We start from the raw sequence: 24,165 nt of genomic DNA, 5'->3' as shown, positions 1-24,165 counted from the left end.
TCTCATATAGTTCAATCCCCTGTCCTAGCCTCGCAGGAGTCCCTCCGACGAATGGGAGCTGCCCACCCGCGGCAGCAGCACCGGCGACGCCGGCACGCCTAAATGCGTCGTCCCCTCGCCTCCGCGGCCCTCCGCCTCCACCTCCGCTGCCTCTCCTCCACCTCCCCTACTCGCCTCCTCTCGACCTGCCCATTCCTCCTATCCCGCCGTGACGACGACGACGGCCGCGAGGGCCCCTCGTCGCCGCTGCCCCCGCTCCCGCCTTCTGGCTCGGCTTTCTCGCCCCGCCCTCTCCTCTTCTCCGCGTCAGCAGCCGCGGGCCTCTTCAGCCTCCGTGGCGGGTGGTGGAGGCGGGCTCTCCCTCCCGCGGCGTCGCGGCCCCCCGGCGCCGTCGCCGACGCGGCTCCCGTACGGCTCACCATCTCCCGCAGTAAGGAAGGGCTGGCCCCTTCTTTCATTCCCCCGTTGCACCTGCTTTTTTTTTATTTGTTTAGCTCTTGCCTTATGTTGGCTGCTCCTGCTTTTCTGATGCAGATTATTCTCTGCGTGTGGCCAAGGGCAAGAAGAAGGCACATTTTGACGATGAACACAGGTAATTCCCCTTCCTTGATCTCCCTCAGAAGTCACATTTTGACGATGGACCTTCATACACTTAACATTTCCCTCAGAAGTCAGAACATTGCTTATCCAGTAAAACAGATTTCTGAAGTTGTGTTCTCGTCATGGATTATTGATATTCTTTGTTTTCATGCAAAATCTAATTAGGCTATCTATGAATGAAACATTGCGATAAAAAAGATGCTCAGCACAGTGCTTCGTACCCTCTATATCAGACAAATTGCGACTTTGTGAGTGTGAGATAGTTGTGGTATATATGCATCTGTGGATTCTGTGCTGTGATGCAACACAAATGCTCTTGCCTTGATGTTGTGACAGTACGCAGTAGGGGATATGTTATTCCTCTTACCAAATGAGGATCTGGATAATTTTTTGGGTTGGAGGCATGAGAGAATGTAGCTTTGGAGGATAGGGTCATTGACCTACCCCTTTCCTGGACTAGGTGATGAGACAAGGAAAAAAAACCCACTTCGAATATGCTTCAGGTTGAACTATGAGTCTGAATCATGATGCTGCACGATAAATACCCATTGCACACTACCCTTTTATTTTTTAGCTTTAGATAGGAGTGCTTGGAAGACAGCTATTCACAGTGCCTGAACCTTGATTGCTTCTGATGGGTTTCAACTCTAGCCTACCCCAACTTGTTTGGGACTTAAAGGCTTTGTTGTTGTTGTTGTTGTTGCGGTAAAGAAATGCAATTACAAAGGATAACCTATACCAGTTGCTCCAGTGTTTTGCTGTCAACTGAATAGTGTCATTGCTACTTGTTTGGATTGCTCATGAAGTTATCTTGTGATGTACATTCTGTGTAATGTAATGGAATGTGACCTCAGCCATCGAGCGGTTAACACGGCACTATGGTGCAACTTCCTCGTTTTCTCCCTAAAGTTTGGAGTGTGGATTTCAACTTCAAGTCATGTTATGCTAGCTGAGCTAGTGCATTCCGTTACAGACTTCGCTAACCAGGTAATTTTCTTTTAGCTATGCCATTTGATGTATATACCTTTCCTCTCTGTTTCATGACCAAGAACAAAGAATCTTAGGCCTAATTGTTCATCAACTTTCAGGCTCTTCTTGCTTATGGTTTGAGCAGCTCAAGACGTGCTCCAGATGCTCTACACCCGTATGTATAATCAATTCAATTCTTCTAGAATATATGCTTTGTCAGAAAATAATTGGAACATTCTTAGTTCTTTACCGTACTGTACTCCCTCTGTCCTGCAATATAGTGCATTATAGAAATTTTAAGACAAAATAAGTGTTAGCATGTTTACTGCTTCCTTTATTACTAGCTGACTGCCTAGGAACCTCCCCTGGCTGTCACCTACTTACTCCTCCTCTTTACTGCTAGTATTTACTTCTCCTTTTGCTGCTAGACGGCTGATGCCTGGGAATCTTCCCTGGCTGTCGCCTGTGTGCTTCCCCCTCTCTCTCTTGTGTTAGTCTAGCTCCTATATAAATCCCTGTAATTTGGTTTACTCAACATGTATGAATACAAGAGCTAGTTCATCCTCTATCATGGTATCACGAGACTCTTAAGATCCCGCAGTCTCCTTCCGCTCCCTATCTCCCTATCTCCATGGCCCCTAAGCTGCCGCTTCCCTATGATGCGACCACTCTCGCCGCGCAGGCTGAGCACGAGCAGGCCGCCGCTGCCCGCCAGCGCGCAGAGGACGGCCCTACAACTGAAGGGAAGGCTGCTCGGGAGACGGCCGCTGCGGTTGCTACCCAGGCCCGCGTCCAAGCTGCCCTGGAAGCCGAGCGCGCTGCGGCCGCTGCCCTCGAACGCGTGGCTACCGTGGCTTGGGACCGTGCCGTCCCGCCTGAAGGGGACCGTGACGCCTAAGAGAGGGGGAGGGGTGAATTAGGCAACTTAAAAAACTAACTCTAACTATGTCCTCTTTTTCTATCCCTAGCAAAACCTATGCAAAAGATAAACTATCTAAATGTACAACCACGGTTTTGCTAGTGTGTTGCTATCTCTACCACAAAAGAAGCAATATAATCAATGTAAATGCGGAAGCTAAAGAGCAAGGTAGAGATATGCAAACTCCCGTCGACGACTACGGTATTTTTACCGAGATATCGAGAAGCACGCAAGCTCCCCCCTAGTCTTCGTTGTAGTCCCTCGCAAGGAATCTCTCGTAAGGGCCAAGCTCCCGGTCAGGTAACTCCGTGGATAGTCCTCGGGCCTTCTCCACGTGTAAGTGGGTCTCCGATGTGCCTTCCGGCAAGCCTATCCCGGATGCTCCCCGCCTGTCTTCACTATCAAGCTTCCGGCCAAAACACCACAGGCCTTGTTCCCTCCGGTACACGGTGGCGACCACACCACAAACGCGGTTGGTGTGATCTTGCAAGACTAGAAGCCCCTCTAATGTACAACAATGGTGCACGCAAGTACCGAGTGGTAAGAGGTATGCAAATCTCACTAAACACTAGGCCTAAACCTAGAGCAAGCGCATAAGCGGTGGTCTAATCAACCTAAGCACTTCGCAAAGCACCTACGCTAATCATCCTAATGAATCACTAAGCACTATGCAAGTGGAGATCATTAAAATGGTGTATCAATACCTTTGATATGTTTCCTCAGCTCCACACATCTCATTTGGCCGGTTGGGGGTTGTATTTATAAGCCCCACTGAGAAAGCAGCCGTTGGGGACGAAATCCCGCTTTCTGCTACTGACCGGACGCTGATCACGTCCTGACCGGACGCGTCCGATCGTCCCGACCGTTGGAGCCGTGAACAACTGATCGGACGCTGCCAGCGTCCGGTCACATGCCACCGGACGCGTCTGGTCGTATTTTCGCCGCTCTGGAACCTCTCTGTACTCGATCGGACTCTACTGTCCTGCGTCCGGTCGATTTGTCACTAGCGTCCGGTCGCGCCTATTGCCGAGCCTCATGATCGGAGCGTCCGGTCACTTTCCTCCAGCGTCCGGTCCAGCGTCCGGTCACTTCTGTGAGCTCGTTTCTTCGTGATCTTGTGTACGGCTTGGTCCTATCTTCGTGCTTGGACTTTGCTTGATATCTTGAGTCTTCTCTTGTGCTTCTAGGGTCTTGCTTATGGTGTTGATCATCGGATCATCATGTTGTCTTCGTCCTAAGTCACATCTTGCATCCTATTGAACTACAAAACAATCACTTGCAAATTCATTAGTTCAATTTGGTTGTGTTGGTCATCAAACACCAAAATCCAAAGTAAATGGGCCAAGAGTCCATTTTCCTTACAATCTCTTCCTTTTTAGTAATTGATGACAACACGACCAAAGCAAGCAAATAATAAAAATTTGGAATTTAAAAACTATCTACTTGCTAAGATGTAATGCAAGGGACAATGTTATATGATGCTAAAAGATACTACTTGTAAGACTAAAAGGATACTACATAAAAACTTATCTTGCCCTTGTAAAATGTCCCCATGTGGCATTATGGATTTAAGCCTTGCTTCCTACAAATTCTCCTCATTACATAGACTAATCCATAATCCATTATCCTCTTTTTCTCGGACCATTACCATTTGTAGACCATTACCACTTGTAAATTATCTAGCTTATGGTCCTACAAATTAATGCTTGCTTTTGGTCCTTTAAATTCTCTCCCTTTGGAATCAGACACAAAAAAAAGGAAGACATTAGTAGCACAAGGGAGGGTCAAACTTTGTGATCCTTTGTATGTAGAATAGAATAGGTCACAAAATTTGACTCTCACATTATATAGATTAAGCTCCCCATAAATATATGCATACATATGGTAGAAAACAAGGCATATGCATATTTGGTAAATTGTTGCTAAAGGAAAGTTTAATTTATATAATGCATGGAGAAAATATATAAATATCAAAATAAAATCAACATTATGATATTGGTTTAGAAATACCACATGTGGAAACCAATTTGATTTCTACCACTTGTAGTAGGTGGTGGATATTTGAAGTGTGATGCTCAACTCCGGGGACTCTATTTTTCTTGCAATGAGACTACTACACACATGATATGCTTGAAAATGTGTTAGTCTCAAAGCGTCCAACTTGTAGAGTAACCTCCTCTTAAATTTGTGCACACAAGTGTGGGATATTTATAGAAGTCATGCACATTGATTTTATAATCAATAATACCACTTGAAAGATGACATCTCATGAATGTGAGAGTCTTTTGCAACTTCTTGTGTGCATGTATCTACAACAACTTTTTCAACACAAATTTGCTTGCACAAATGTGAGTCTAAACATAAATCATTATAAGAAGTAGAGGTATTCTTATTAGACATGTTAAAAATAGAACTTTTTCTTTTAGATGCCTTGGTGGGGGTTGTACTAACGGCTTCAAGATTAGCAACTTTATTAGTTTATCACAATGTTTGCACATGGTTTCCATTTTAGTAAGCAAACTTTTATAAGCATCTTGTGAGCTAGCTAACTTTTCTTTTAATTTTTTATTTTTCTTTACAAGTTGCTCATAATTGATTGTGCATGCATTTATTGTTGCACTAGCATTAAGTTGCTCAATTTTAGTAGATAGTTCAACATTGAGATTAACAAAGTTTTGTAGGTTTCTTGTGAACTATCTAGCTTTCTTTTTAATTTTTCGAGCTTTTTTTGTTGACTAGTGCAAATTTTAGCATAATTAAGATTTTGTTGCACAATTTTATCATAAGAAGACATTTCATCATCACTATCATTCTCACTAGAGGATGAGCTTCGTTACCTCGTGCCATAAGGCACATACGAGAAGAGTTTGATGATGAGTGCTTGCGTCCTCGCCTCTTGTGATGGTGTTCTTCTTCACTTGAAGAATCATCCCATGACCTTATTGATGTGAGAGCTTGGTTCCTGCACGCCTTCTTCTTTGTCTTGGGTGTGGGCTTATTTAGACAAACTTTCACAAAGTGTCCCAACTCGCCGCATTCATAGCATACTCTCTTTCTTTCCTCATTTCTTTGATTTGGGAAGATGATATCTTGGATTTGGATGGGTACATCCTTGACATTGAGCCTTTGGATCATCTTTTCCACCTTGTTGATAAGTTTGATTGATTCTTTATCAAGGTCGGAGGTGGAGGAGGAAGATTGATCATCATCACTTGAATCATCATCATCATCATCATTATCCTCAACTTCTTCATCTTCACTTGAGGAGCTTGAGCTTGAGCTTGTCTCAACTTGCTTGCCCTTTATCTTCTTTTTCTCGCTACATGCGAGAGCTTTGCCTTTGCTTGATGAAGAGGCTTCTTATTGACCCATCTTGCGTGACATTTCAAATGCCACTATCTTGTCAATGACTATGTCCAGGGGTTATGGTGCTCAAGTCCTCCATGTTGTGAAGGATGGTGATGATATTTGCATATTTCTTTTGTGCTAGCACAGAGATGATCTTCCTCACGATGTTCGCATCATCTAGCTTTGTTAATCCTATTGAATGAAGCTTATTGATAATTAGATTTAATCGAGAATACATATCACGAATAAGCTCATCATCATTCATCGTAAAGGAATCATAATTTTTTTTAGCTAGACAATGTTTTTACTCATGGACATTAGATGTGCCGTCATGGAGCTCTTGTAGTTTTAACTAAATTTCATGTGTCGTATTTAAAGGGTAAACACATCCATGCTAAAAGATTCAAACAAGCAATTCTTAGCTCTAATATTGAAATGTATTTACTTTTCTTTACTCTTTGTTGGTTTATCGGGATTCTTAATGGGTTTCATCCCGTCACGAGTGACTCTCCAAACTCCCAAATCAACCGCCTCAAGGTAGCAAGCCATTCTAGCTTTATAATAGGGGAAGTTAGTGTCGTCAAAGTGTGGAGGTTTAGAGGTATTCATCCCAACCACTCTAAATGGCGTCGGCTCAACGACGGTTAAGCTAAAGGTCCAAATTGAGCCAACCAGCTCTGATACTAATTGAAGGGGACCGTGACGCCTAAGAGGGGGGGGGGAGGGTTGAATTAGGCAACTTAAAAAACTAACTCTAAACTATGACCTTCTTTTTCTACTCCTAGCAAAACCTATACAAAATATAAACTATCTAAATATGCAACCATGGTTTTGCTAGTGTGTTGCTATCTCTACCGTAAAAGAAGCAATGTAATCAATGTAAATGAGGAAAGCTAAAGAGCGAGGTAAAGATATGCAAACTCCCGTCGACGACTTCGGTATTTTTACCGAGGTATCGAGAAGCACGCAAGCTTCCCTCTAGTCCTCGTTGGAGCCCCTTGCAAGGAATCCCTCGCAAGGGTCAATCTCCCTGTCGGGTAACTCTGTGGATAGCCTCGGGTCTTCCCCACACGCAAGTGGGTCTCCGACGTGTCCTTCCGGCAAGCCTCTCCCGGATGCTCCCCGCCGTTTTCACTATCAAGTTTCCGGTCGAAACGCCGCGGGCCTTGCTCCCTCCGGTACAAACGCGGTTGGTGTAATCTCGCAAGACTACAAGCCCCTCCAATGTACAACAATGGTGCACGCAAGCACCGAGTGATAAGAGGTATGCAAACCTCACTAAACACTAGGCCTAAACATAGAGCAAGCGTATAAGCGGTGGTCTAATCAACCTAAGCACTTCACAAAGCACCTACGCTAATCACCTAATGAATCACTAAGCACTATGCAAGTGGCAGATCACTAAAATGATGTATCAACACCCTTGATATGTTTTCTCAGCTCCGACACATCTCATTTGGCCGGTTGGGGTTGTATTTATAAGCCCCACCGAGAAAGTAGCCGTTGGGGATGAAATCCCGCTTTTCTGCTACAGATCGGACGTTGGTCACGTCCTGACCGGACGCGTCCGGTCGTTCCGACCGTTGGAGCCACGAACAAATGATCGGACGCTGTCAGCGTCCGGTCACATGGCACCGGACGCTGTTCGGTCGCATTTTCGCTGCTCTGGAACCTCTTTGTACTTGACCGGACTCTGCTGTCCTGCGTCTGGTCGATCTGCGGCCAGCGTCCAGTCCAGCGTCCGGTCGCGCCTGTTGCCGAGCCTCTTGATCGGAGTGTTCGGTCACTTTCCTCCAGCGTCCGGTCACTTCTGTGAGCTCGTTTCTTCGCGATCTTGCGTACGACTTGGTTTCTATCTTCGTGCTTGGACTTTGCTTGATATCTTGGGTCTTCTCTTGTGCTTCTAAGGTCTTGCTTGTGGTGTTGTTCATCGGATCATCACGTTGTCTTCGTCCAAGTCACATCTTGCATCCTACTGAACTACAAAACAATCACTTGCAAATTCATTAGTCCAATTTGGTTGTGTTGGTCATTAAACACCTAAAATCTAAAGTAAATGGGCCAAGGGTCCATTTTCCTTACACCGCCGGCCCTTGAAGACGACAGCTCCAACCTCAGCGACGACGACGCATCTCTCCACAATGAAGTTGCCCTCGTCGCCCACGTCCACGACCAGGCTGCGGGTGTCCAGAACATCCGCTCCTCGTGTCAGTGGTCCTCGATCTCCTGTCCCCCCACTACAACCGATGTCATGACTTAGTGCTGCTCACTCTCAAGCGGTACGCTCTAGCCGACCATGTCCTCTGCACCGCCCCCCGCCCCGCCCGTCCTTCTTGGCACCGGATGGACTGCGTTGTGCTGTCTTGGCTGTTTGGCACCCTCACTGTCCGAACTCCGGGACACCGTTCGCAAACGCTGGCGGCTCAGCACGCGACCCTTGGATTGGCATCGAGGAACAATTCCTGGGCAACCGCGAGACTTGCGCTCTCTACCTCGACGCAGAGTTCCACGTGTTCGTCCAAGGCGACTTGCTCATCCGTGACTACTGCCGCAAGATGAAAGGTATGGCAGATGCTCTAGGCAATCTCGGCGAGGTTATCACTGACCGCACCCTCGTCCTCAATGTCCTTCGTGGTCTCAACGCCAAGTATGACCACATAAAGGCCCTCTTGAAGCGGACCCGTCCATTCCCAACGTTCAATGAAGTCCGCAATGATCTCCAACTTGAGGAGCTCACGTTGGACCCCCCTGTGTCCCAGCTGCCAACGACTCTCCTCGCCTCAAAGCCGAAGTCCAACGCCACCAACACCTCCCAGGTGCCGCAACCTGGGGGCCCCTCTCTCCACGGTGCCTCCAATTGGGCTCCTGGCACCGGTCCCAGCCACCACGGTGCTGGTGCCGGTTCTGATAGCAATGGCGGCAAGCAGCATTGTCGCCGCGGGAACAGCAGGCAAAGGTGGCAACGGCAGCCAGGGTGGCTCCCCTTGGCCCTCCTTCTACAACCCCTGGACGGGCTGCTTCACCATGTGGCCCACTCATGGCCAGTAGCAGCAGCCTCACGGTCCTCCTCCAGATGGGCGCTCAACAGGCATTCATGACGGCGCCCAATCCCTACGGCATCCCTCCGCCACCGGGCTTTCCACCCATGCTGACTGCCCCCGGCTTTTTCCATGAACCAACAGTAGTACTATCAACAGCAGCCGCAACAGCAGGTGTACCAGGCCCCTTCCCAGTCTCCCTGGACCGACTCCTGGAATCAGCAGGCTCTGGCCAACTCCTTCAGCACCATGAGCCTCACTCCACCTGCTGTCGCTGACTGGGTCATGGATTCCGGCGCCTCTAATCATATGACGCCTGATGCCGGTAACATTTTTCTTTTCCGACCACCTCATTTTACTTGTCCTTCATCCATTGCTGTTGGAAATGGTTCCACTCTTCCTGTGACAGCTACGGGTGATGCTGTCCTTCCAGGAACCTTTCGTCTTAATAATGTTCTTGTTGCTCCCAACATTATTAAGAACCTCATTTCTGTTAGACAATTCACTACTGATAACAACTCTTCTGTTGAGTTTGATCCTTTTGGTCTCCCTGTGAAGGATCGTCATTCCAGGAACGAGATCATCAGGTGCAATAGCTCCGGACACCTTTACTCCTTGATGCCGCCGGCCGCTTCCTCCTCTTCATGTGCCCTCATCGCTGCTGCTGCAGCTGCTATTTGGCATCGTCGTCTTGGGCATCCTGGCCATGAAGCACTCTTCAAACTATCTAATGTTTCTGCTATTTCATGTACTCATCACTCTAGTGATCAACTGTGTCATGCTTGTCAACTTGGTCGTCATATTCGCTTACCATTTGCCAACTCTTCATCTCAGTGCTCTTAAGAATTTCAATTTAATTCATTGCGACTTGTGGACCTCTCCTACCAAGAGTGTGTCCGGGTATAAATATTATCTCGTTATTCTTGACGATCACTCTCACTTTCTCTGGACTTTCCCTTTGCGGCTCAAGTCCGAGACTTTTTCTACCTTGGCAAATTTCTTTTCGTACGTGACCACTCAGTTTGGTTGCACCATAAAAAACGTCCAGAGCGACAATGGGCGTGCATTTGACAATTGCTCCGCCCACTCTTTCTTCCTCACTCATGGTGTTATTCTACGGATGTCCTGTCCTTACACCTCCTTCCAAAACGGCAAGGCTGAACGCATTCTTCGTTCCATTAACAATATTGTGTGCTTCCTTCTCTTCCAAGCTTCCTTGCCTACTTCCTACTGGGTTGAAGGCCTTCACACTACCACTTATTTACTAAACCGTCTCCCCACTAAAACTCTGGAGTTCGCCACTCCTCACTTCGCCTTGTTCGGCTCTCATCCCTCCTACTCCCACCTTCGGGTCTTTGGCTGTGCTTGTTATCCTAACATGTCCGCCACTGCCCCTCACAAACTTTCCCCTCGCTCCACTCTTTGTGTTTTCCTGGGTTATTCTTCTAATCATAAGGGATTTCGGTGTCTTGACCTCTCCTCCAACCGCATCATCATCTCTCGTCATGTTACCTTTGATGAGACAAATTTTCCCTTTGCCAAGACACCGTCACCCCTCACCACTAATGATTTTGATTTTTTGTATGAGTTTGAGCCCTCGGTGTGCTTTCCAGGCCTCCCTGCTGGCTCCTCCCCTTCAGGTACCTTCGGCGAAGTCAACCCTGGTTCACTCGGTGTCTTGCCAACTGCCATTGTGACTCCTGTCACACCAATGCTGGCTGAGCCCGTGGACCTGGCAGGTCCTTACCAGCCCCTTCCTGCACCACGCGCAGCCTCGGCTCCCTCGGCGGAACATCACAACGCCCCTGCTGCTGCTCCTGCTCCTGCTCCATCGGCTCCCCCTGTTGTGCCCCCTGTGCACACCATCACTCATGTCTACACCCGGCATCACCAAACTTGTGTTCCTCCAGTTGCTGCTGATTCTAGGCTGTCACAAGGTACTCCAGCTACTGCAGATTCTAGGCTGTCACAAGGTACTCCGGGTGCTGCTAGTTCAGGGCTAACACACGGTCCGGTTGCTGCTGCTCCTGTTACATTGCCCCAGGATGCTGTTCTAGTTCATCAAGTGGTGAATCATCACTCCATGACCGCTAGAGGGAAACTTGGCTTCCGTCTGCCTGCCATATATCATGCTGCAGCCATCTCTCCCATTCCGAAGACTTATCGAAGTACTCTTGCTGATCCTAATTGGCGAACTGCAATGGAAGAAGAGTATGCGGCTTTTCTGTCCAATAACACATGGGATCTCGTTCCCTGCCCGTCTGGTGCAAATGTGGTAACTGGCAAGTGGATTTTTCGTCAGAAGTTCAATGCTGATGGCTCCTTTGATCGCTACAAGGCTCGGTGGGTTCTCCGTGGTTTTACCCAACTGTCCAGGAGTGGATTATGATGAGACCTTTAGTCCTGTGGTGAAACCAGCAACGGTCCGCACAGTCCTCTCTTTCGGCTCTCTCACAGCAGTGGCCTATTCATCAGCTGGATGTCAAGAATGCCTTCCTCCATGGCACCCTCTCCGAGACTGTCTATTACTGCCAACCCACTGGATTTATTGACACTGCTCTTCCTGACCATGTTTGCCGCCTCAACAAGTCTCTGTATGGTCTGAAGCAAGCACCTCGCGCTTGGTACAGCCGGTTTGCCACCTACCTCTTGTCTCGGGTTTGTTGAAGCAAAGTCTGACATCTCTCTGTTCATTTACTACCGAGGCAATGAGATTGTTTACCTACTACTCTATGTGGATGACATTGTTCTGACTGCCTCCAGTGCCTCTCTCCTCCGCCGCACTATCACTGTCTTGCAACAAGAATTCTCCATGAAAGACCTTGGTCCTTTGCATCACCTTTTGGGCATTTCAGTCACGCAACGTTCAGGTGGTCTCTTCCTGTCACAACAGCAGTACACCATTGACATCCTCAAACATGCTGGTATGATGGATTGCAAACCGTGTAGCACGCCTGTGGACACTCATGCTAAAGTTTCTGCTACTGAAGGTGCTCTCCTGTCACTGATCCTACCCACTATCGCAGTCTTAGAGGAGCCCTGCAGTACCATACTTTCACAAGACCAGACATTGCTTATGCTGTTCAACAAGTATGCCTTCACATGCATGATCCTCGCGAACCTCACTTGTCTGCTGTTAAGAGGGTTCTCCGCTATCTTGAGGGAACTCTCATCCATGGCTTGCACCTTCAGCCCTCCACTCCTTCTGAACTTGTGGTCTATACTGATGCCGATTGAGCTGGGTGTCCCGACACTCGCCGCTCCACTTCAGGCTATGCTGTGTTTCTTGGCGCCAATCTGGTTTCTTGGTCTTCAAAACGCCAAAACACAGTCTCTCGTTCAAGTGCCGAAGCTGAATACCGGGCTGTGGCCAATGGAGTTGCTGAAACTTGCTGGCTCCGCCAACTTCTACAGGAATTGCATGCTCCACTGCCTCGGAGCACACTGGTCTACTGCGACAATGTCAGTGCAGTATACATGTCCACCAATCCTGTACAACATCAACGCATGAAGCATGTTGAGATTGATCTCCACTTCGTCCGTGAACGGGTCGCCATTGGTGATGTTCGGGTTCTTCACGTACCAACGACGTCCCTAGTTTGCTGACATCTTCACCAAGGGTCTTCCCACCTCCGTGTTCCAAGATTTTTGCTCCAATCTTCATATCAGCGAGCCTGCCGATTTGACTGCGGGGGGGTGTTAGCATGTTTACTGCTTCCTTTATTACTAGCTGACTGCCTAGGAACCTCCCCTGGCTATCACCTACTTACTCCCCCCCTTTACTGCTAGTATTTACTTCTCCTTTTGCTGCTAGACGACTGATGCCTGGGAATCTTCCTGGCTGTCGCCTGTGTGCTTCCCCCTCTCTCTCTTGTGTTAGTCTAGCTCCTATATAAATGCCTGTAATTTGGTTTACTCAACATGTATGAATACAAGAGCTAGTTCATCCTCTATCAATAAGAGAGAACATAAAAGATGCATGCACCCTCATTTTATTTCCTAATTAGATGCTATCATCAACGTGATTAATGCTGATTGGCTGATAAATGGAAATAATTAAATGCAAAACTGGTTTTTGTCTTCTAGAATCCCTTATATTCGACTATTTGAGGATAAATTTTGAATGCTAGAATACACTATATTACAGGACGGAAGGAGTATTTGGTTAAGTCAATTTATTCCCTCTTTTTCATGAATGAGAACCACTCCTTTCCTTTGATGTAAAATATGATGGATGCAAGATTAGGAAAGCCTGTTATTAATTATCACTGCAATCAAATAATAGCCATTAGACAACCAGTGATGGGATTAAATATGGTACACCATAAGCTGCAATGAAGCCTTATGTTTTGAATCGATAGATGTTAATCTTGGCTTTCTTTTTTGCAGCTATGGTTATTCAAAGGAAAGATTTGTATGGTCTCTCATATCTGCAGTTGGAATATTTTGCTTGGGTTCAGGTGCTACCATTGTGCATGGAGTTCAAAATTTATGGAATTCTCAAGTACGTCACCGAAGTGTCATTTGAGTCATGAGAACTTTATACACAAAATTACATTTTTATTATCAAATGTCATGAGTCACCATCCAAGTATGATAATGCTCATATCCATACTTTTGTTTGACAGCCTCCAGAGAATATTCACTGGGCTGCATTAGTGATTGGTGGGTCCTTCCTAATTGAAGGTGTTGCTTGCTTGTTGCTACCTCTCTCACCCCTTCACTTTTTCTTGGGGTGTCTATTCTTGTTAGAGTATGGCAGGGGCCTATTGGGCCTGAGCTGGATGTATAGCCCATTAGTGTTAGGGTTAATTAGAGATAAGGATTGCTTACTTAGGAGTCAAGTAAACCTCTCTATATAAGGAGAGGATATGTATCAATCTAATCAAGCAAGAATTAAGAAGGAAAACCCTTCCCTTTTGCCTTGGCCGTGGGCAAACGCCCCGCGGCTGGCTCTCTCTCACCCTCGCAGCCATAGCCGTGAACAATACCCGCGGTACTGTAGTGCTGCGGCCACTGTAGCGCGTCAGCCGCCATCGCTCTCCTCGCATCTCCTCTCAATCCTAGGAACCCATGAATCCCGGCCACCATCTTGCCGAGGTCAAGGACAGCCGCCGTCAACTGCTCGTTCGTCATGACGCTCACGGCGGAGGACGACGCACCCGCGGCCATCTGCAGCGAGGATTGCGGCACCCTGGCCGACATGGAGACCGCGGACAGCGGTGCGGTGGTGCCTGGCGGGTCCGCCGCGGAGAGCGGGGGCACGGTGGTGGAGGGCAGCGGGATCGACATGGCCGGCGGGTGGACATGATCGAACCAGAGATCTCTGATACCAGATGTTTATGTGGCTGCTAGGATTGAGAGGAGATGCGAAGGAGAGCGACGGCAGCCGGCGTGCTACAGTACTGTTTATGGCTATGGCTGCGAGGGTGAGAGAGAGCCGGCTGCGGGGCGTTTGCCCACGGCTGGGCAAGAGGGAAGGGTTTTCCTTCTTAATTCTTGCTTGATTAGATTGATACATATCCTCTCCTTATATAGAGAGGTTTACTTGACTCCTAAGCAAGCGACCCTTATCTCTAATTAACACTAACACTAATGGGCTATACATCCAGCCCAGGCCCAATAGGCCCCTGCCATACTCTAACAATTCTAGCTAGAATTTACTTGAGAAATCCTGTTGTCTGTTAGGTGCTTCACTGCTTGTTGCTATAAAGGCTGTTAGGAAAGGTGCAGAAGCAGAGGGAATGAGTATCTGGGACTATATCTGGCGTGGTCACGATCCAACTTCCGTTGCTGTTATGACTGAAGTCAGTAATATGACCACCTAACAGTTTTTTATGTAGTTCAATCACAGCATATACTCATTTTCATTTCTGCCATTTGTAATGGTTGACTTTAATGGAGATTATTATCTCTAGTTTTCTTAATTGATTTCTTGTTCATTTACCTTTCATCACCTAGTACTTTTCTGTATTGATTTCATTCTCAGTTTTTCACATCGGACATTGGTCTACAGGATGGTGCTGCGGTTACAGGCCTTGCTATTGCTGCAGCATCTTTGGTGGCTGTTCAAATGACAGGAAATGCTATGTATGATCCAATTGGCTCAATCATTGTTGGCAATTTACTGGGGATGGTATGCTATTCATTGTATGTTTGTGCTTCATACTTCTTACACGTGGCTCATAGTTCTGTTTTATAAATGAATAATTGATGTAAATCCAAAGCTGATTGTGTTGTATTTGCTTGTGTGTGAAGTTACTTCGGTGTCTCAACCATATAACCCTGACCAATTGTGAAACAAATTTAGTGAATACTTTTTATGCTTTAGCAGTGAAGCAAAAAGTCACGTCTTTCACAATTTGGACCATCTCTAATTGCCACACTGAACCTTGTTACAAGGCATGCAATAGGTGGGTCATGACTTCCCTGCTCCGGGTTTGCACACCAGGGATGTGCCATTGTCAAGTCATGCTAATGTGGCCTATGCATGTGGCAGTTGTTAGGTGGTATTATACTTAATGCTTGAAGGGGTTGTTTGGGTCTTGAGTTATGAAAGAAATAAAATTGTGATTTTTTTAGAGAATAACTAACTAAATATTTGGATCTTGAGTTCTGAGGAACAAAATCGGTTAAACTTTTCAGAGTCCAACCATGTAAAGCTCATGTTCTTCATTTAAATGGATTCACATTAGAAATGGTTGAATATCCAACTTCGGTCAAATGTTTCCATTTCTGGTCAAGACTTGCACAAAATTTATCTTTCTGCAAAGCCCTACTGATTTACTATAACATCATGGTAGATAACTTTTATATATATATTCATTCTGACATTGTTGGAACCTCAGGATGTTTGCTGATGGCTTTGATTATTTTCTGTCCATGTCTTGTTGGAAAGCAGCTGTTCAATAGATTTGCTCTCTGTGTAGGTTGCTATTTTTCTCATTCAGAGGAATAGGCATGCTTTAATTGGCCGGGCCATTGATGATCATGACATGCAGCGAGTCCTTGAATTTCTTAAGTCTGATCCGGTGAGCTTTGGCATTATAATTTCGGAACTGCTTAGAAGCTTTTTCATGAAGCTAATTGATATCTTCTTGCAGGTTGTAGATGCTCTTTATGATTGCAAAAGTGAGGTGATTGGGCCAGGTTTTTTTAGATTCAAGGCTGAAATTGGTTAGTCTTTATATTCTGGCATTCCACAATATATCTAAAACAGTTACATCATTTTCATCACTTTCAGTTCGTATGTGTGATAGCATGGCCAGTTTTGGGCAGAGGTGCTATTGAAAATTTGTGCACATTATTTCTAATCCTGAATGGCTCTTTTTGGACTTAATCTGAACTAGACTTGTTTACTACTTGTCAGAATGTAGTACTATTGGAATAGTAGGAACAGAATGAGGCATGCTCCATGGTTATGGGTGAAATCATCCAGTATGCAGTGATCTATGACATAATATCCTTAACAGTCTTGATCTTCTGCTGGTAGATGGTGTGAAGTTGGTACCAGTTAGCCTCCAGCGATATTGTCATCCGAAGTCCTGTTAACCGAGACAGACAATTTGAATAACTTTTGGATAATCCTTGTTATTGAACATTTCAGATGGTTAATCTTGTTTCCCCCCTTTTCCCGTGAAGTGAATTTTGATTTGTAACTTAATCAAGTTGATTTGATCTATATCTAAAGAGTTGTCACACCTTTGCATTAATGGTTTAAATATGGAAGGTGCTGAGTTTGAGACATGCTGCAGACATCTATCTTTTTTGCTCTAATTCAGTTGATGAACTTGTACACTTTCACTTGAGGTTGGAGATTATCTACATGTAGCATGGGGGCAGGCACTAGGAGATAATCTACATTTTATATCACAACAACATATCATGGTTTTTCTCTGTGGGTCAGCTTTTCTGCATGTTTGTTGGGGGCAGGCACTAGCATAGTTTATGGGGGTAGGGACTAGGTGGTAGTGCTTCATTGCCATTGGCATCCCTACCTAGGTTTCTTATTGCCAATTATTTTGTCTTCTCTTGCATGGCCTTATATCCTTGTTACAATTCATTTCCCAGTGCAATAGATGTTTTTTTTACTTCAAAAAATTCTGATATTTATTGTCATCTAAATCGTCTTACAGATTTCAATGGAGTTGTTCTGGTACAAAATTATTTGGAAAGGACTGGACGTGGGACTTGGGCAAAACAGGTGCCTTACCTTGAAAATACTTTATCTACAGTCATTAACTGATGTGCATTTTGATATTCAGTATTCTTCTGTCAGTAATGTAGTGAAATAATTGCAAAATTTTCAGCCTTTGAACTAGGTGATTTATTGCCCTATTATTAGTCTGTTCAAATTGTGTGGCTAAAATTCTAGCTGCCATTTTATTGATGTTTGGCTAGTTTAATCTGGAAAGGAATGATGTCAAGGAAGCAGATTATGTCCTAGTTTCATCTTATTGCAGTTGTCTGGCAGTTTGAGCTTGTGGCCTTGTACCCTTCTTCCACTATACCTTTCACAAAGAACATTAAGAGAGCTGTTCCAACACATTAGGCAACTCGTCCTCGAGAAAAGACTGCCAATATCTCAAACATACTGTGGCAAATAGTAGCACATTTTACTCTCTGACTTCTTATCATTTTCATTCTACAGTTCCGGGAAGCTGCAATGTCCAAGGATGATACGGAATTACTAAGGGTCATGGCTAACTACGGTATGTGAAATACATGTTGCTCTATGGATGGATCTAAGCTTTGCTACCCTGGTCTGAAGCTACACTACTTCGACAGGTGAGGATGTAGTTGAAGCTCTGGGATATGAAGTGGATCGGCTGGAGTCTGAGATCCAAAAGCTTGTGCCTGGGATTAAACATGTTGACATCGAGGCACACAATCCAGAAGGACTGTCTCTTAGAGCAGAAGTTTTGTAGATTACCTGTGTACATTGCATTTGATTAATACTCTTGTTGATCGCTGCCAGTTTGATTTGCTTCTGGCACCATTCGATAAGATTTTCCTCCATTGCCAGTGTAAGAATTAGATGGCTATTGTTTCGTAGCGAGGGGGGATTGTTAGTTTGAAGGAAGACGTGGTCGTGCCTGAACATGGAAGGCGTTATGTTCAAGGTCGGCTTATGTTTTGGACCGTCTTAATAGTCGGACACAGGCGGCTTGGAGTTCACGTACGACGGCGAGGGGCAGACGGAGGCGGCGGTGAGATTCAGCAAGCATGGGAGCATGTATTGCGCGTGTGGAATGATGCCAAGGAGTGGTTGGGTGGACGCCGTGTCTTCCTGTGGTGCCAGCAGAATAAAAGGGTAGGCGTTTGGGGCGGAGTGTGTGGAGATCGACGAGCTTGAATCGAGCTTGGCAATGGCGGCTGCGGTGATTGAAGGCACCGGAGAGGGAAGGAGAGGGAAAGAGAGGGCAGGTGAAGGGGTGGTAGGGTGGCCGAGGATAACAGGCAAGCCTCCCCTACCTGTGAGAGCATAGAGGAGGGAGGTGGAGTGGGCTTCCTGCTCGCTTAATGGGCATCGCTGGCTCAACTTCAATCATCTACTCAGGGTCTTTCGAGTATTTTCTTAATATAGAGACAGAAACATTAGGTGTACTCCTGACATAGACTCTGGCAACTGCAACCGATATGCCAATGCACCAACATGAGTGATAATTACATAAGGTCCAATGGATAATTACATAAGGTCCAATGTGCCTCGGGCTAAGCTTCCCTTTGGTACCAAAATAAACAATGCCTTTTGTCGGTGAATCCTTCAGGAACACCTCTTCACCCATTGCAAAATCCAAAGCCCTTTGTCTAATATCCGCATAACTCTTCTATCGACTCTGAGCAGTCAACAAGTTTTATCGAATATCATGTATTTTATCATGAGTCTGTTGTACCCAATGTGGACCAGCTAAAGATTGCTCACCAACCAGATCCCAACAAAGTGGACAAATACATCTATGCCCGACACTTCGTATGGTGCCAAACGAATACTAGCTTGGTAACTGTTGTTGTAAGCAAACTCCGCCAAAGGCATGTGATCTTCTTAACTTCTCTTCCATGGAAGCACACATGCATGCATATCCCCAAGGTGTGAATAGTACACTCAGACTGACCATCTGTCTGAGGGTGGAAAGAAGTACTCATGTCGAGTATTTGTGTGCAAAGCACTATGCAATCTTTGCCAAAAATTAGACACAAACTTAATGTCCTGATTTGACACAATAGACTTGGGCACACCATGTAACCTCATAACCCCCTTGATAAACAACGGAACCAAAACTATAGCTGAATTAGTCGTCTTCATTGGAATGAAGTGAACCACTTTGGTGAGCCTATCAATAACAACACAAATAGCATCCATGCCTCTAGGAGAGCGAGACAATTCAACAAAAAGTCCATCCTAATATTAGCCCATTTCCACTCAAGGATCTCCAATGGCTTTAGCCACCTAGCTGACCTCTGATGCTCAGCCTTCACCTTCTAACAAATACCACATGAAGCCACATACTTAGCAATATCAACTTTCATCTGCTTCCACGAAAAAACTCTGCTTCAAATCTCGATACATCTTCATCTCACATGGATGAACTATATATGGAGTGCGATGAGCTTGCCTTAAAATATCCATCTTCACCTTAGCTTTCTATGGAACACATAGACGACATCTGAAATAAATAGTGCCATTAACCTCCATACTAAACTCACGGGTTTTACCTACGTCAACGTGCTTGCAAACATCCTGGAGTAAGCGATCTTGCAACTGAGCTACTCTCACCTTCTCACACAATGATGACTAAATCAATAATTGGGTCTCACTACTACAGATTGAGCTACTAATATCACCACTTTCACAGCCATAGAAGACTAGAACCGATGGTGTGATACTTCCACCGACGATTGGATCAATTTTGAGGCCTGGAAAGGAATCAAACTGACAAATAAAACTTCTAGCACCGGTAGTTGAACCATCAATGTGGCGGTGCTAGTGGGGTTGAATTTCACCATCGTTTGGAAAGCCGAGCCGACAAAGATACACGTTATGGCCGCTGGCCCTACATGACCGTTTGGTCTACCAGCGGTAAATTCAGCGTGAGTGTTGAATGTCCCAACTTCCAATACTGTCTCACCACTTCCACTGGGAACCGTCGTATACCTCATCTTCCTTGATGCGTATGCCTAGATCCCGCATCTTAACTGCTCCTTTCCGCTTCTCCATCTTGAAGGTTGGCCTATTTAAGCCGAGTCTGGGTGTACCTCTTGGCCTCATTGCACACACTCTTCCTCCTTCAATCTTTCAGAATAGATACACTCTTCCTCATCCTTGTTCTCCTAGGCTGCAACCTAGTACTCATGGTGCAAGATTCTGAACAGGAGAGCACCTTGATGATTGCACATCTTCTGTGCACCGGTCATGACTTCCGCCAGGTGGAGCCTAGGTTCCCAGACCACGTAGGGCATGTAGAGTGGGTAGAGCTGGTCGGTGACTTCACCGCCGTCGCGGCCGCCGTCGTGGCCGCCATGAACGTGGTGGACATCCTCCACGGCGGTGGCCAAGGGCCTTAGGTTGTGCCTAGGGTCCTTTAATAAAGAAATCTTCTTAGTTTGTGTCTCTTGCTTCTTTTCTTTTGTGCGCCGCCGACTCACCATGCTTGCCAATGATCTAATCGCTCGAATGCGGTAGTCGCACGACCTTGCCCGGGGATGGACCCATGAGACTTAGCCTAGTGCAACTCCATTTTTGTGACCAAAGTGTCAGTAGGACAGATCCGGCGGCATCACGCCCTCCTTTGACCTCTTTTCTTTAGGTCGTGGTGACTTTCCTTCCCTTTTCCTTATGCGCAGGTGTGTGGCCTTACCTAGAGCTAGCTCTTGGGGTTTGGCTTCGTGTGACCTGTTGATGCGCGCCGATGCACAGTGTGTCATGGTGTAGCCCCCAGTGAGTGAGCTATGTCGATCAACACGTGCCGATTGACACGGGTCACTTGGAACGAGCACATTGCTGAAGTGTCACCTTCGTCATGCACTCCCTGACGTGTCGTGGCGGTTGCGTTGCGATCTCTGTGCATAGGGAGGAATTTACATGAGTAAATGTGTACAAAGATTCTGGTCTAGGAAAGGCTTCCTTTTTGGGGGCAACTTTGAAGTGAATGCATGGACATTCGTGCCATTAACGATGGCACTTAGAGCCCGCAGCATTTGGCACGGTGCACTAAGCTGAGGAGTGTGCTGTGTCGCCAGCCCTTCGGAGCTCATCGATTATGTCACCCTCATGCCTTGTCATCATGGGTCTTCATCGCACGCCATGACTAAGGTCATTGGGCTCGACCTCCGCATGCTCCCCTACCATGTAGGGAAGTAGCGCTCAGGCTTAGCTCCCTAGAGCTCAACTCTGGCATGGCGTCAGTCGTTGCCACCCAAGCGAGTCTAGGCTTCAGGGGGCTGGCATGCAGCTATCGCGATGTCATAGTTCTCCCGTTCATAGAGGTGGGCCTGTTGTAGGTCACCACCTATGGTGCTGATCCCATGAGGACCAGGCATCTTGAGCTTGAGGTAAGTGTAGTTGGGGACGACCATGAACTTGGCGTAGCATGGTCGCCCGAAGATGGCGTGGTAGGCACCAGGGAATTCTGCTATCTTGAAGGTAACCATTTTTGTGCAAAAGTTTGCATGACCCCCAAACATTATGGGCAGGTCAACCTGCCCGAGGGGAATGGCCTAGAGCCTAGGTATGACTCCGTGGAACGAAGCACCAAATGTCCTTATTGCCGCTCACGATAGCCCCATGGCATCGTAGGTCTCGGCGTAGAGGAGGTTGAGGCCGCTCCCGCCATCCATGAGGACTTGAGACAGGCGGGTCTTGCTGATGATCGGGTCGATGACGAGGTGAAAACATCTCGGCTATGGAATGTGGTCGGGGTGATCCTTTCTGTCGAAAGTGCTAGCAGTTTCTGACCATTTTAGGAAGGCCAGGATGGCCTCTCCCAGCGTGGCCGTGTTGACCTCCCTGTCCATGAGCTTCTGCTGGCATATGGACTCATACACCGCCGGTCCACCGAAGATCATGAGGCACCCTTTCAGGTCCGGATATGTTTTCTCTCATCGCCAGCGGATCCGTACGATGCTTCCATGCCGGTTGCCTTGTAGCCTCCCTCGAAGTAGAGTTTGATGAGGTCGCACTCTTCAAGGGTGTGTTTGACTAGGTAACAGTGGTTGGGGCATGACAACTTGACTATTTTGTCGAAGCTGACATGGTTGAGCTTGCCTAGTCTTCTACTTATGGACCCTGTTGACCATCGTGATGAACTCACTATTGCGATGCCTCCATCTATCCTTCTTGCCTTTCCCTCATTGATTGTGGTCCTTAGCCTCATTCATGGGTTCAGCCTAAGCCTTATCTTTGTATTTGCAAAAGATTGCCTGGACAGCCTCCTCATCGGAGGCATGGCTTGTGGTGAGGTCAAGCAACTCCCACGTTGTCTGTGGTTTGCTACATCTGAGCTCATGGACGAGTGCTTCATTGGTCATGCCAAAGATGAAGGCTCTGATCACATCCGCATCCATGATGTCGTGAAGCTCATTGCACTTGGAAAAGCAGTGGATGTACTCGCGTAGAGTTTCTCCTGCTTTTTGCTTGTAGGCTTTGAGATCCTAGGAGTTCCCAGGGCGCACGTATGTGCCCTAGAAATTACCTATGAAGATGCGCTTGAAGTCTACCCATGAGTGGATGCTGTCCGTGGGGAGATGCTCGAGCCATACTCGGGCACTTTCTACGAGGTAGAGTGGTAAGTATTGGATGATGATGAAGAGATCATCGTTCGGCCCGCCTGCTCGATAGGCGAGGCAGAAGTCTTCTAGCCATACGACGGGGTTGGTGTCCCCAGAGTACTTGATGATGTTCAGTGGTGCATGGAACCACGATGGGAACAACATCTGCTGGATCCTTTTTGCGAACGCCTGCGGGCCGCAAGCGTCCGGGCTTGAAATACGCCGGGCATCTCAAATCCAAGGGTGTCGGCCATGGTTGTCCGGGTCACTATTGCCATAGTATGACATGTCCTTACCCACTAAGTCTGACCCAGGGTGTTTGGTGACTTGAGCCGGGCGAGCATTGTGGTTTCCAACATAATGGCTGTGCACTGGGGAAGGTTCTCACTTGCATGGTGTGCAGTCATCGCTAGGACGTAGCATGCTCGATGCGTGGTATCCCTTGGGGGCGCCACGCATGGAGGAGATGTGTATGAGGCTAGCTTTGAGATGCCGCCTCTCTACGTAACTTTGAGCCTACTATACCACTGTAGTTTCTAGCAGGTCTCGTAGCTCCTGATGAATGCGCTTTCCTTCGTCGGTCGAGTGTTTATGGGCCATTCGCATTATCATGGCATCTACCATGATGTTCTAGCTTGCTTGAGGGAAGACATGCATCTCCCTCTTGCCTTGTTGGATTTGATCATATATGCAGCGTGCCCGCGCCCACGTGCCCTCAGCATCAAGGTGTTGTGGGCTAGGGCACCCGTTGTCATGACGTTCGTTAGTCTACTTGGCTTCATGGGCCCTGGCTTGTTCTAGGTGCTCCTGGTCATACTATGCCTGTTCCCTAGGGGTGTGTGGGATCGGATAGGCATCGTCCTCTATGCCTCCTATCGCCGCCACCCCATCCTCCGAGAGGTGCAACATGTTGCATTCTCTCAGTAGATGGCTGCTCCCCTCAGAAATAGACTCGAAGTCTGTGTTTTCAAGGGGTCATCAGTAGGAGGTCATAGATAGACTCTGGATCCCACTCCATCATCCCCACAAACCTAGAGGAGCCTGGCATCATCATATGGCCATTGCGCTTGGATAGCTCTCGCTCAAAGAATGTGATTGCATCCCTCATTCTGGAGGGTAGAGCAGTGCAGGGGTTCTAGAATTCTGCCTCTGGTGGCATGGTCCTGCTCCCGGAGAGCTAGGCGAAAGTGTTCGCTAACATAGAAAATGTGTCGGCTTAGCTCTGGCTTGGGATTCATCCTAAGATAGGTGTCGATCCTCCGATGATCGTGGGACTGGCATGGGTAGGTCCATGATTAAGCGTTGGAATGTGTGATAGGGTCGTATTCCCTTCGCAGAGGCATAGCTAACCCACGTTGTCGGCTATGAAGTCTAGATCCCCAAAGCACAATGCTTGGCTAGGGAGAAGACCGTTGATGAGTGCTGGCCCATCGACGTTGGTGAACTTGAGGCTTCTGAAGCGGATGGAGCCATTAGGGGGTCTGTGCCAAGAGCAAGTTCAACATAGGTGCAAGGAACCATCGC

At 47.0% G+C, this 24,165-nt stretch overlaps 1 protein-coding gene across 2 annotated transcripts; it reads left to right on the top strand.

Moving 5' to 3' along the window:
- The first annotated feature begins 15 nt into the window (after window positions 1-15).
- LOC136496742 (metal tolerance protein C4-like) lies at window positions 16-17,910 on the top strand. Of its 2 annotated transcripts, none has more exons than XM_066492502.1 (13): window positions 16-430; window positions 535-592; window positions 1,455-1,587; window positions 1,689-1,744; window positions 13,264-13,378; window positions 13,503-13,539; window positions 14,563-14,681; window positions 14,891-15,010; window positions 15,804-15,905; window positions 15,978-16,050; window positions 17,010-17,077; window positions 17,525-17,585; window positions 17,662-17,910. In XM_066492502.1, exons 1-13 carry the CDS (start codon window positions 103-105, stop codon window positions 17,799-17,801), a joined length of 1,410 nt encoding a protein of 469 aa, XP_066348599.1. In that variant the 5' UTR covers window positions 16-102; the 3' UTR covers window positions 17,802-17,910. The 2 variants fall into 2 exon arrangements, with proteins under 2 accessions (XP_066348599.1, XP_066348598.1); XM_066492501.1 differs by having other exon boundaries at window positions 13,503-13,560.
- The last annotated feature ends 6,255 nt before the right edge of the window (window positions 17,911-24,165 follow it).

The sequence above is a fragment of the Miscanthus floridulus genome, chromosome 12 (genome assembly GCF_019320115.1).
Source record: "Miscanthus floridulus cultivar M001 chromosome 12, ASM1932011v1, whole genome shotgun sequence".
Classification (NCBI taxonomy): domain Eukaryota; kingdom Viridiplantae; phylum Streptophyta; class Magnoliopsida; order Poales; family Poaceae; genus Miscanthus; species Miscanthus floridulus.
This window is presented reverse-complemented; position numbering and strand designations above follow the sequence as displayed.